The sequence below is a fragment of the Rana temporaria genome, chromosome 1, assembly GCF_905171775.1.
Source record: "Rana temporaria chromosome 1, aRanTem1.1, whole genome shotgun sequence".
Lineage (NCBI taxonomy): Eukaryota > Metazoa > Chordata > Amphibia > Anura > Ranidae > Rana > Rana temporaria.
The window spans coordinates 551912120-551925110 of record NC_053489.1 but is presented as its reverse complement, the minus strand read 5'-3'; the positions used below and the strand labels follow the sequence as shown (position 1 = coordinate 551925110).

At 46.4% G+C, this 12991-nt stretch overlaps 1 protein-coding gene across 4 annotated transcripts in view; it reads left to right on the top strand.

The window, feature by feature from the left end:
• ASB5 (ankyrin repeat and SOCS box containing 5) overlaps positions 1-12766 on the top strand; it is a 98398-nt gene extending 85632 nt beyond the window's left edge. For all 4 annotated transcript variants that reach the window (XM_040333687.1, XM_040333696.1, XM_040333706.1 and 1 more), the window contains exons 6-7: positions 10377-10568; positions 12547-12766. In XM_040333687.1, the coding sequence (XP_040189621.1) occupies positions 10377-10568; positions 12547-12692 (338 nt within the window). In that variant the 3' untranslated portion in view covers positions 12693-12766. The remainder of the gene's footprint in view (positions 1-10376; positions 10569-12546) is intronic.
• The last annotated feature ends 225 nt before the right edge of the window (positions 12767-12991 follow it).

The following is a 12991-nucleotide window of genomic DNA, read 5'->3' as shown; positions in this document are numbered from 1 at the left end:
TCTGATTGGATGAGCTGAGGAGGCGGGGTGGTGACATCACGCTTTCTACCTCATCCAATCAAAGAATGCTTTGCATTTAAAAATAAAATTCAAAGCAATCTGTGCCCAGCAGCTGACCTCCTGTGTTCACAATGTAGCAGAGGAGCTGTTACGTACCTGGTTTCCAGAGTCTGATGCAGGGTAGCCTCTCTTACGACTCTGGTTCGCGAGCCACTGGATATGGGACAGCGGGGTCGGAGCACAGAGGGGTAGGAGTGCCGGGTGGTGATGTGTAGAAGCAGGTGGACGAATACCTCTGGCAAGTAGATGCTGAACGTACAGCGGAGGATGGGTCAGCGACCCGCACAGAAGCTGCGACTACAGCGGCACAAGTTAGTAACAGTTCAGGTAGGATGGGTCAGCGACCCGCACAGAAGCTGCGACTACAGCGGCACAAGTTAGTAACAGTTCAGGTAGGATGGGTCAGCGACCCGCACAGAAGCTGCGACTACAGCGGCACAAGTTAGTAATAGTTCAGGTATACCGGGAAAGCAGGGTCAAACAAGCCGGGTCATAACAGGTGATTGTGCAGAAAGATGACTGAAGAATGGTCGGTAAACAAGCAGGTGGATCTGGCAGCAGTGAAGTCAAGCAGGCGGATGGTCAAACGGAGCCGGGTCAGGATAGGAGAGATGAGAGGAGTCAGACAAGCCGGGTTCAGTGTTCAAATCAGGTTTCAGGTAGAGTAGTCAAAACAAGCCAAGTTCAGTGTTCAAATCAGGTTTCAGATAGCAAACAGGTCTCAGATAGGATCCACGTCAGAACTGCAGATCAGGCAGCAAAGACACTGTGCTGCTGAGGTGTTTAAATAGGGCAGCCTGCTGTTAATCACTGAAATCAGTCTGCACCATTAACCCTTAAGTGGCAGATCCATGACATTGCCCCCCCCCCCCCCAAGGGTCAGCCTCCGGATGCCCAGTCGGGCTTCTTTGTCAGGATGAGCAAGGAAAAAAGCACGTAACAACCTCTTGGCATGTATATTACCTTCTGGCTCCCAAGAATTATCCTCTGGGCCGTACCCCTTCCATTTGACTAGGAATTGATTCTGGCCTTGTCGCTTCCTACAGTCCAAGATAGCTTCCACCACGTATTCTTCCCAACCGTCAACCTGGATGGGTTCGGGAGGTCTGGATCCTCTGTTGGGAAAAGGATCGGCCACTGCAGGCTTGAGTAGAGAAACGTGGAACACAGGGTGAATTTTCAATGAGTCAGGCAAAAACAGTTCGTAAGAAGCTAAGTTGATTTTTCTTTTAACTGAAAATGGACCCAAAAACCTAGGTGCCAACTTTTTGGATGGGCAAGGTAATTTGAGATTACTTGTAGACAGCCATACCTGATCGTCTGGTTTCAGGTCCAAGTCACCCCTTCTTTTCTTGTCAAAAAATCTCTTGCTATCGGCCTGGGCTTTAGTTACTGCGTCGTGCAATAACTGATTGTTGCGTTGGAGAAAGTCCATAGTACTCTGCACAGCTGGAACTGCTGACTCTGAAAAGAAATCTGGTAAAAATGTTAAATTAAAGCCATAATTAGAGAAAAAAGCGGATTGCCCAGTAGCTGAGTGATTGGTGTTATTATATGCAAATTCTGCCAAAGGCAGCAGAGAGACCCAGTCGTCTTGAGAGAAGGCTGTGAAACACCTAATATATTGTTCCAGGGTTTGATTCGTCCTCTCTGTTTGCCCATTAGACTGGGGATGGTAGGCTGAGGACAAGGAAAGTTGAATCTGTAGTGTTTCACAGAGGGCTCTCCAGAAACGAGAAGTAAATTGGACTCCCCTGTCCGAAACGATGTTGGAAGGTACCCCATGTAGTCTAATGATTTCCTTGATAAACACGCGGGCCGTTTCTGCAGCAGAAGGTGTGTTTTTTAAAGGCAGGAAATGAGCCATTTTAGTAAAACGGTCCACGACAACAAAAATTGCGGTACATCCCTCGGAACGAGGAAGTTCAACAATAAAATCCATTGCGATCATCTCCCATGGTCGGTTAGGTACTGGTAAGGGTTTTAGTAAACCCCAGGCTAGTTTTCGGGGTGTTTTATTTCGGTTGCATATCGGACAAGAACTGATGTAAGACTTGCAAAATTCCTCCAAATTGGGCCACCAGAAGGTGCGTCGTACCAATTCAAGAGTCTTATTAACTCCAAAGTGACCTGCAAGTGGGTGATCATGAAGAAGTTTCAAGACTTCCACTCTAATGTTTTCTCGGACAAAAACCTGACTTCCTCTCCAAAACAGCCCGTTTCTGGAAGTTAGTGAGACATTAGAGGGTTTGGACGAATCGGAAGATGCTCCTCGGATCATGGAGATTAGGTCAGTGTGTAGGAGCAGGAAGTTGCCATCCGACAGGATGGTATCGGGAATAGAAGTATCCTTTGGGTTATCGTACATTCGGGATAATGCATCCGGTTTAATGTTTTTGGATCCTGGTCGGAAGGTAATATGGAAACAAAAACGAGAAAAGAAAAGAGCCCAACGGGCTTGTCGAGGTTTAAGACGTCTGGCAGATTTCAAATACTCCAAATTCTTATGATCTGTGTAGATCAGTACAGGATGAATGGCGCCCTCCAATAGATATCTCCATTCCTCTAGAGCTGTCTTAATGGCCAGTAGTTCTCGATCTCCTACATCATAGCTCTTTTCTGTGGGGGAAAGCTTTCGAGAGAAGAATCCCACTGGGTGTATTAAATCTTTGTCCCCCAAGCGCTGAGAGAGAACAGCTCCTACCGCAACTTCGGAGGCATCGACCTCAAGAAGGAAAGGTAACGTTGGATTGGGATGTCTAAGGATCGGAGCTGAAGTAAAGAGTCTTTTTAAAATGTCAAAGGCCTTCTGCGCTTCAGGGTTCCAACAGAAACAAAGATTTTGTTTCGTGAGTTGTGTGATAGGGGCCACAATAGCCGAAAACCCTCTAATACATTTTCTATAGAAGTTTGCGAATCCAATGAAACGCTGCACCCATTTTTTATCCAAGGGTGTTGGCCAGTCTAAGATTGCAGATACCTTCTTTTGATCCATCTCAATTCCTGTAGGGGAAATTACCAGGCCTAAGGCCCCGTACACACCATAGAATCTATCCGCAGATAAATCCCATTAAATGGGTTTCAGCGGATAGATTCTATGGTGTGTACACTCCTGCAGATATTTATCCTCGGATAAATCTCCCCTGGGATGGATTTTCAGCAGATGAATATTTGCTGACATGCTCAACAAATCCATCTGCTGAAGTCCATCCCAAAGGATGGATCCGCTCGTCTGTACAGACTCACCGGATCCATCCGTCCAAAGGGATTCCCCGCACGTGTCGTAATGATTTGACGCATGCGTGGAATTCCTTATATGACAGCGTCGCGCCCGTCGCCTCGTCATAATCGCGGCGACGGCGCGACACGTCATCGCCAGAGGATTTCGGCGCGGATTTCAATGCGATGGTGTGTACACGCCATCGCATAGAAATCTTCTGAAATCCTCGAGAGGATTTATCCGCGGATACGGTCCGCTGGACCGTATCCGCGGATAAATCCTCTCGTGTGTATGGGGCCTCAGAATTGGATGGTTTGCTGTTCAAACTCGCATTTTTCAGCTTTCGCATATAAACTGTGCTGACGGAGGCAATCCAGAACCTTACAGACATGTCCTCGGTGCTCCTCCAAGGAACGGGAGAAAATCAGTATGTCATCTAGATACACGATTACAAAAATGTCCAAAAAATCTAGGAATACGTCGTTGACGAAATGCTGAAAAGTAGCGGGCGCGTTACATAGCCCGAAGGGCATGACCAAATATTCGTAATGGCCATAGCGGGTACGGAATGCGGTTTTCCACTCATGTCCATCCTTGATACGTATTAAATTATACGCTCCCCTTAGGTCTAATTTTGTAAAGATAACGGCAAATCTTAATTTTTGGAAAAGTTCAGGTATTAAAGGTAGAGGGTAACGATTTTTACCGGTGACTTTGTTGAGTTCCCGGTAGTCAATACAGGGACGGAGAGTTTGGTCCTTCTTTGTGACGAAAAATATTCCGGCACCTGCTGGTGAAGTGGACGGGCGGATAAATATCTTTTCCAAATTCTCGTCAAGGTAGATTTTTAACGCGTCTTGTTCTTTTTCAGAAAGTGGGAAAATTCGTCCGAAAGGGATCTCGGCCCCTGGAAGAAGATCAATCGGACAATCGTACGGCCGATGAGGTGGAAGGGAATCTGCCCCTTTCTTACTGAAGACATCCAGAAATCCATGGTAGGGTTTGGGGATGGATTGAATCAAACTTGGGTCAGTGTTTAAGCACAGCAGGGCAGAAGATGGTTTAGGACGTTCGGGAAAACAGTGTTCCTGACAGTAATGAGATGGGAACGAAAGATTTTTAGATGTCCAGTCAATTTGAGGATTGTGTACCTGAAGCCAGGGTATACCCAAGATTACTGGAAACAAAGCAGATGAAATGACGTCCAAAATTAAAAGTTCCTTATGATTGGATGAAGTAATAGCAGGTAAAGGAAGGGTCTCATGGGTCACTTGCCCAGACTTGATGTGTGAGCCATCAGCCAAAAAAACGGAAAGTCTAAAGTCCTTTGTGCGGACGGGAATGTTATGCAGATCGGCAAATGAGGAATCGATGAAACAACTGCATGCCCCTGAATCAACGATAGCGTTGACCGACACCGTCTTTCCCGGAAGCTGTAAGGAAAGGAAGAGAGCAAGATGGTTGGGGTTGGTAGTAATAGCAGAGATGTTACCAGGAACTGAAGAACGGAACTTACGTATTTTGACGGGACAATTGTGTACGTAGTGACCGGCCTCACCGCAATATAGACACAGGTTTAGCTGACGGCGGCGTGTGCGTTCTTCAGGTGGCAAGGTGGGTCGCATCACGCCTATTTGCATGGGTTCTGAAGTATCCATGGGTGGACCAGCAGAATTGGAAGAAACAGGTGGTGGAAAACGAGAAGGAGGCAAGGGAGCCCGGGTGGTGACCCAGACTGGGCGACTCTGTTGAGAGGATCGTTCCGCTCGGCGTTCCCTTAGTCGTCGGTCGATCTGAACGGCTTTGTCAATCAGATCATCCAGGGTGTCAGGTACCCCAATGCGGGCCAATTCATCCTTTAAGGCTTCAGACAGACCTAAGCGAAATTGGTGGCGCAAGGCTGCGTTATTCCACTGGGTGTCCGCACTCCAGCGGCGGAAATCAGTAACATAGTCCTCCACTGCTCTACGCCCCTGTTGGAGAGCGAGTAAAGCAGCTTCAGCAGTAGCAGTCCTTTGCGGGTCGTCGTAGAGCTGTGCCATAGTCTGGAAGAAGTTTAGCAAAGTCTCTGTCTGGACACCGTTCTCTAACAAGCGATGTGCCCAATTTTGGGGTTCCCCTTGGAGTAGGGAAACAACAAATCCCACTTTAGTGGCTTCCAAAGAAAAGGTTCGGGGTTGCAAAGCAAAGTATAACTGACATGCGTTTCGGAAGTCCCAGAACTTGGTTCGATCCCCGGAGAATCGTTCGGGCATGGGAACCCTGGGTTCAGGTGGCAACATCAAAACTGACGGACCCGCAGATGACGATGATCTAGCGGTGGATGCTGAAGTTGCGTCCCCAGAAGCTGATAAGTTCTGAACCTGCCCCTCCAATCTCAGGTAGCCATCTTGTAGGTTTTTAACGGCCTGGGTAAGTGATGCTAAGTGTTTACACACCTCTTCCATAGCCGGAACTACGCCTGCAGACTCTGTCATGGCTGCCTGATACTGTTACGTACCTGGTTTCCAGAGTCTGATGCAGGGTAGCCTCTCTTACGACTCTGGTTCGCGAGCCACTGGATATGGGACAGCGGGCTCGGAGCACAGAGGGGTAGGAGTGCCGGGTGGTGATGTGTAGAAGCAGGTGGACGAATACCTCTGGCAAGTAGATGCTGAACGTACATCGGAGGATGGGTCAGTGACCCGCACAGAAGCTGCGACTACAGCGGCACAAGTTAGTAACAGTTCAGGTAGGATGGGTCAGCGACCCACACAGAAGCTGCGACTACAGCGGCACAAGTTAGTAACAGTTCAGGTAGGATAGGTCAGCGACCCGCACAGAAGCTGCGACTACAGCGGCACAAGTTAGTAACAGTTCAGGTAGGATGGATCAGCGACCCGCACAGAAGCTGCGACTACAGCGGCACAAGTTAGTAATAGTTCAGGTATACCGGGAAAGCAGGGTCAAACAAGCCGGGTCATAACAGGTGATCGTGCAGAAAGATGACTGAAGAATGGTCGGTAAACAAGCAGGTGGATCTGGCAGCAGTGAAGTCAAGCAGGCGGATGGTCAAACGGAGCCGGGTCAGGATAGGAGAGATGAGAGGAGTCAGACAAGCCGGGTTCGGTGTTCAAATCAGGTTTCAGGTAGAGTAGTCAAAACAAGCCAAGTTCAGTGTTCAAATCAGGTTTCAGATAGCAAACAGGTCTCAGATAGGATCCACGTCAGAACTGCAGATCAGGCAGCAAAGACACTGTGCTGCTGAGGTGTTTAAATAGGGCAGCCTGCTGTTAATCACTGATAGCTGATTGGGGGGGGGGGGTAGCTCCCAATTGTCCCGGATTTTGAGGGACTGTCCCTAATTTGGAGCCCTCTGTCCCTGCTCATTTGTCTGATCTATATAAGTGTATATAAAATGAACTTTTTATATGTCAAAAAGTGTTTCCCAGTGTCAAATCTCTCATCCAATTTCTAATTTGCTGCATTTGTAAATTCCAAAAGCCAATATAAAGGAATAGTAGTGGTAAAAAAAGCACTTTTGTTTTTAACCAATCTTGTTTTTTTTGTACAATTCCCCTTTAAGGGGCGTGGCAAGGGGTGTGTCCTATACCTGCATACTTTTGCTGATAGGTGTCCCTCATTCCCATCTCAAAAAGTTGGGAGGTATACTTCAGTTCTTCACCCAGGCATTGCTCTATGCATCATTCCAACCTGCCCCTATTGTTGGTGATACTGGAACATTCCTTGTTTGCTGCCTTTCTCATAAATCCTTGATAGTAAAAAAACAAAATGTCAAGAAGTTCCTCACAGACTCAGCCAGGTTTAAACTTGCATGTATTTGGTAATGCAGGAAGCAGGGAGAGAGAAAGATACACAGCACAGTCTTCAGGAAGTACTGACGCTGTGGGGTGGTCTGCTTCAGGAGGTACATTTTTTCTGCCCTGTGTGTGCTGTGGATGCAGTCAATTCAAGAAAAGCCATATTAGGTAAAATGAGTGTACGTTTTGAATTCAGCACAGCTGAGTATTTGTTGGACAGCATAAGTAGCTCACCAATTAACTTTACTTGTTGCCAATGACTGCTCCTTATTCTTAACACATTAACTTTAACCATAACGCCTAGCACAGTGGTTCTCAACCTGGGGGTCAGGACCCCCTCGGGGGTCAAATGACGATTTGCCAGGGGTCACCAAATCCTGGGCTGTTCCTGAACCCCACAGCACTCGCTGCCTTTTTCGCAGCCGCCCAGCAGGGCAGTCCCTGGAGCCTGTGGCATGGCTGTGGGGCAGGCAGAGACTAGAGGTCAGCTGACTGGTGAGAAATGTGAAGTGTGAAGGGCTGGAGGAGACCCTATCTCCTCCTGATTTCGGCATTGGTGTCACTGCTGCGAGACACTACAGAGCTTGAGCCACAGTGAGTAACACTACCTCTGATTGGAGTTGCCATTTAAAGTCCCCACTACAGTTCTCAGATCAGCAGATGACCTTGATCAAGAGTAGACATGTGCAGACTGGAATATTTTGTTTCGTTTTTTCGTTTTCGTTTGGAAAATAAATTTATGTAGTTACTCCCGAAAATCGTTTTGATTTATTTCGTTTTTCGTTGGGGAATAGCTTTCGTCCGAAAATCCAATAATACTTGGTTTCTGTCGAATGGTCAAAAGAATATTCGCCGGAACGTCGAATCTTTGTTGGTTTCTGTCTAATGGTCAAAAATTATTCTACGTCAATTTAAAACAAAAATGACGTGCGGTTCCCCCGAAATATCCATAACCAGACCCTTCAGGTCTGGTATGGATATTCAGGGGAACCCCGCCGTCAATTTAAAACAAAAATGACGTGCGGTTCCCCCTAAATATCCATAACCAGACCCATTATCCGAGCACGTTGACCTGGCTGGCCGCAGAAAAGAGGAGGGGACAGAGTGCGGCCCCCCCTCTCCTGAACCGCACCAGGCCACATGCCCTCAACATGGGGAGGATGTCCCCATGTTGATGGGGACAAGGGTCTCATCCCCACAACCCTTGCCCGGTGGTTGTGGGGGTATGCGGGCGGGAGGTTTATCAGAATCTGGAAGACCCCTTTAACAAAGGGGACTCCCAGATCCTGACCCCCCCCCCCTGTGTGAAATGGTAATGGGGTACACTGTACCCCTACCATTTCACGAAGGAAGTGTAAAGTATTGTACAAAAACACACTGACACCATAGAATAAAGTCCTTTATTAAAAAACAAAACAAAAAAAACACTCGTTCCCGGCTTCCTGCGTTGTCCTGATCCTGCGACGGCTGATCTCCCGCGATGAGAAGATCCTGCGACGGCCGGGTGATCTCCGATCCAGCGATGTGAAGATCCATCCGGAGCGCAGCATCCCCGACCTCCTCATCGCCGGACACAGCCCAGCGGAATGACGCGCTGGAGCTGTGACATTACTTATATAGAGGAGGCAGGGCCACCCGTCACGTGACCCCGCCCCCTCTGACGTACCCTCTGCTACGTCACTGGCAAAACCCATAGTCTTCCCTCTTCTTGGGCTTCCCCAGTGACGTAGCAGAGGGTATGTCAGAGGGGGCGGGGTCACGTGACGGGTGAGGAGGTCGGGGATGCTGCGCTCCGGATGGATCTTCACATCGCTGGATCGGAGATCACCCGGCCGTCGCAGGATCTCCTCATCGCGGGAGATCAGCCGTCACAGGATCAGGACAATGCAGGAAGCCGGGAACGAGTGTTTTTTTTTTTTAATAAAGGACTTTATTCTATGGTGTCAGTGTGTTTTTGTACAAGACTTTACACTTCCTTCGTGAAATGGTAGAGGTACAGTGTACCCCATTACCATTTCACACAGGGGGGGGGGTCAGGATCTGGGGGTCCCCTTTGTTAAAGGGGTCTTCCAGATTCTGATAAACCTCCCGCCCGCATACCCCCACAACCACCGGGCAAGGGTTGTGGGGATGAGACCCTTGTCCCCATCAACATGGGGACATCCTCCCCATGTTGAGGGCATGTGGCCTGGTGCGGTTCAGGAGAGGGGGGAGGCCGCACTCTGTCCCCCCCTCTTTTCTGCGGCCGACCAGGTCAACGTGCTCGGATAACGGGTCTGGTTATGGATATTTAGGGGGAACCGCACGTCATTTTTGTTTTAAATTGACGGCGGGGTTCCCCTTAATATCCATACCAGACCTAAAGGGTATGGTTATTGAATTTGCGGGGACCTCCGCACATTTTTTTTTCTAAAAGTCCGTGTCCCATTGAATCTTTTCTCTATAATGTCGAATCTTTTCCCTATAATGTCGAATCTCTCTATATCGAATTTTTTCCGCAACGAAAACGAAAATAAAGCATTTTTTATGTCGTATCTTTCGGTTTTCGTTTCTTGCACTTTCGTTATTGTTAGTTAAAACGATAACGAAAAAAACTGATTTTCGGACGAAAATGCATTCTAACGAAAACGAATGCACATGTCTAATCAAGAGCACCCAAGTTGGCTGATCAGAACTCACCACCAGCACTTCCACTCATCCCACCCCCCAAGGAGTAAGAGAAGGAAAAAAATATATAAAAATAGAGAATACATGGAAGGAAGAGGAAGAATAAGAGAGAGAACAGGAAAGATGGCTAGAGAGAGGGATGGGGGAAAAACACAAGAAATTAAGATAGAGAGATAAAAGGGAAAGAAATGAGAACATAGAAAGAGTGGTACATCCTAAAAGGTACCAGAAGGGGTTATAATACTGTACGAGTGGAAGGGACTCAGGGAGCCCTAAAAGTCCATGGGTTAGGGGTGCAAATGACTTTTCTTGCCTTGGGTGCTGACAACCCACCTTACGAAAATTCTACTGTTGGGGGTCCCCACAACTTGGGAAATTTTATCAAGGGGTCACGGTATTAGAAAGGTTGAGAACCACTGGCCTAGCGTAACCCCTGGAATGGCTTATGGGCTCAGGAGGTATAAATCTAAGGGACATAGTTGTTCTCCCAAATCTGTAGCTACTAATTCCATTTGGCTACTGCATTTTATATGTGTTTGCTACCTGTGTAAATGTGTGTAGGATTGACCACTTTACTATTTTACATGATCTGACATTTAAAAAATACTAACGATTTTATTTTCTTCTAGGTGCTAATATACAGCAGGGCAGACACTTGGATACACCCCTACATGCTGCTGCTCAGCAGGGCAGTACTGACATAGTCAGTCTATTGCTGGACTTTGGTGCTGACATTAATGCCCGAAATACAGATTTCAAAAGGCCAGTTGATGTAGCTGTTCCAAAAAGTCCAGTGGAAAGACAGTTACTTTTATATGAAGGTAAGCTTTAAACTGTTAACGTGAGAATTACTTTTTTTTTGGTTAAATAAAAATGTTTCTAGAACATATTTATTTTTTACATACAGTATCTCACAAAAGTGAGTACACCCCTTACATTTTTGTAAATATTTCATTATATCTTTTCATGTGACAACACTGAAGAAATTACACTTTGCTACAATATAAAGTAGTGGGTGTACAGCTTGTATAACAGTGTAAATTTGTCCCCTCAAAATAACTCAACGCACCGCCATTAACCACTTAAGACCCGGACCAATATGCAGGTTAAGGACCTTGCCCCTTTTTGCGATTCGGCACTGCGACGCTTTAACTGACAATTGCGCGGTCGTGCGTCATGGCTCCCAAACAAAATTGGCGTCCTTATTTTCCCACAAATATAGCTTTCTTTTGGTGGTATTTGATCACCTCTGCGGTTTTTATTTTTTGCGCTTTAAACAAAAATAGAGCGTCAATTTTTAAAAAAATTCAATATTTTTTACTTTTTGCTATAATAAATATCCCCATAAAAGATATAAAAAAAACATTTTTTTTCCTCAGTTTAGGCCGATACGTATTCTTCTACCAATTTTTGGTAAAAAAAAAATCACAATAAGCGTTTAACGATTGGTTTGCGCAAAATTTATGGCGTTTACAAAATAGGGGGTAGTTTTATGGCATTTTTATTAATATTTTTTTTTTTACTACTAATGGCGGCGATCATCGATTTTTTTCGTGACTGCGACATTATGTAATTTTCACAGCAAAAAGTGCTATAAAATGCATTGATTACTGTGAAAATGACAATTGCAGTTTAGGAGTTAACCACTAGGGGGCGCTGTAGGGGTTAAGTGTGACCTCATATGTGTTTCTAACTGTAGGGGGGCGGGGCTGGACGTGTGACATCATTGATCGCCTTTCCCTATATCAGGGAACGATTAATGCCCTGCCACTGTGAAGAACAGGAAGGTGTGTTTACACACACCTCTCTCCGTTCTTCAGCTCCTGTGACCGATCGCGGGACACCGGCGGCGATCGGGTCCGCGGGTCGCGCGGTCACGGAGCTTCGGACCGGGTCCGAAGAGGGTTAAGGCAGTGCACAGGCGCGTACAGGTACGTCACCTTTAAGAGCCCAGCCGTGCCATTCTGCTGACGTATATGTGCAGGAGGCGGTCCTTAAGTGGTTAATGTCTAAACCGCTGGCAATAAACGTGAGTACACCCCTAAGTGAAAATGTCCAATTGGGCCCAAAGTGTCAATATTTTGTGTGACCACCATTATTTTCCAGCACTGCCTTAACCCTCTTGGGCATGGAGTTACCCAGACCTTCACAGGTTGCAGCTGGAATCCTCTTCCACTCCTCCATGATGACATCACGGAGCTGGTGGATGTTGGAGACCTTGTGCTCCTCCACCTTCCGTTTGAGGATGTCCCACAGATGGTCAATAGGGATTAGGTCTGGAGACATGCTTGGCCAGTCCACTGCAATGTAGTGGTTGTCTTGGAGGTGTGTTTGGGGTCGTTATCATGTTGGAATACTGGTCCTTCTTTTTCTACATATTGAAACATAGTAAACTGTGTTTCCTATGCTACAGTTTGTGAATGAACAGGAAGCCACTCAGCACAGAGCACTTCCTATTCATTTACTGTCCAGTGCAGCTGAGGCTGCAGAGAAAGGCATGTGTGTTTGAGCTTTTGGGTGCACACCCTAATGCAATAGGCTGTGCACACTTATGTCCTACATGCTGCATTTTTCATGCGTTGCTCTGCTTAGTGCCATTCTGATAAACTGAATGGAGGTTATCATGCAAACCAGTCCTCAAGAGATCAGAACTAGTGCAATGTTTTTAATACTTCTCTGAATAATTATTAGAATACCACTGGGTCTAATGAGCAATACTACATGCAAAAAGTTTTCACCATTTATGTACATGTTGACTATAAAATCACCTTTTTTTTGTTTTTTGCTTGTTTTGTCTAGCTAACCCATGTTCGCTGTGCCAGCTGTGCAGACTTAGCATCCGCAACTGCCTTGGACAAGCTAGATTACATATGATTCCACGCCTACAACTGCCTACTATGCTTAAAGATTTCTTACAGTATCGAGAAAGTATAAGGAACTTTTAACAGCTGTATGAAGCTCATACCTGTGTACTGTACATTAAATGTCATTTCAAATCCACATTTCATTAAGCAGATGGCCAACAAATTGAAATTCTAGATGCTTATTTAGCTGTATACCTCTAAAAGTAATACTGTGCACTTATAACTGAAAATAACCTGTTGCTTAAAGCGGGAGTTCACCCATTTAAAAAAAAAAAAAAATCTCCCCTTAGCTTCCTGCTCGTTCGGTCTAGGGGAATCGGCTATTTATATTAAAATAGGTGCAGTACTTACCCGTTTTCGAGCTGCATCTTCTTCCGTCG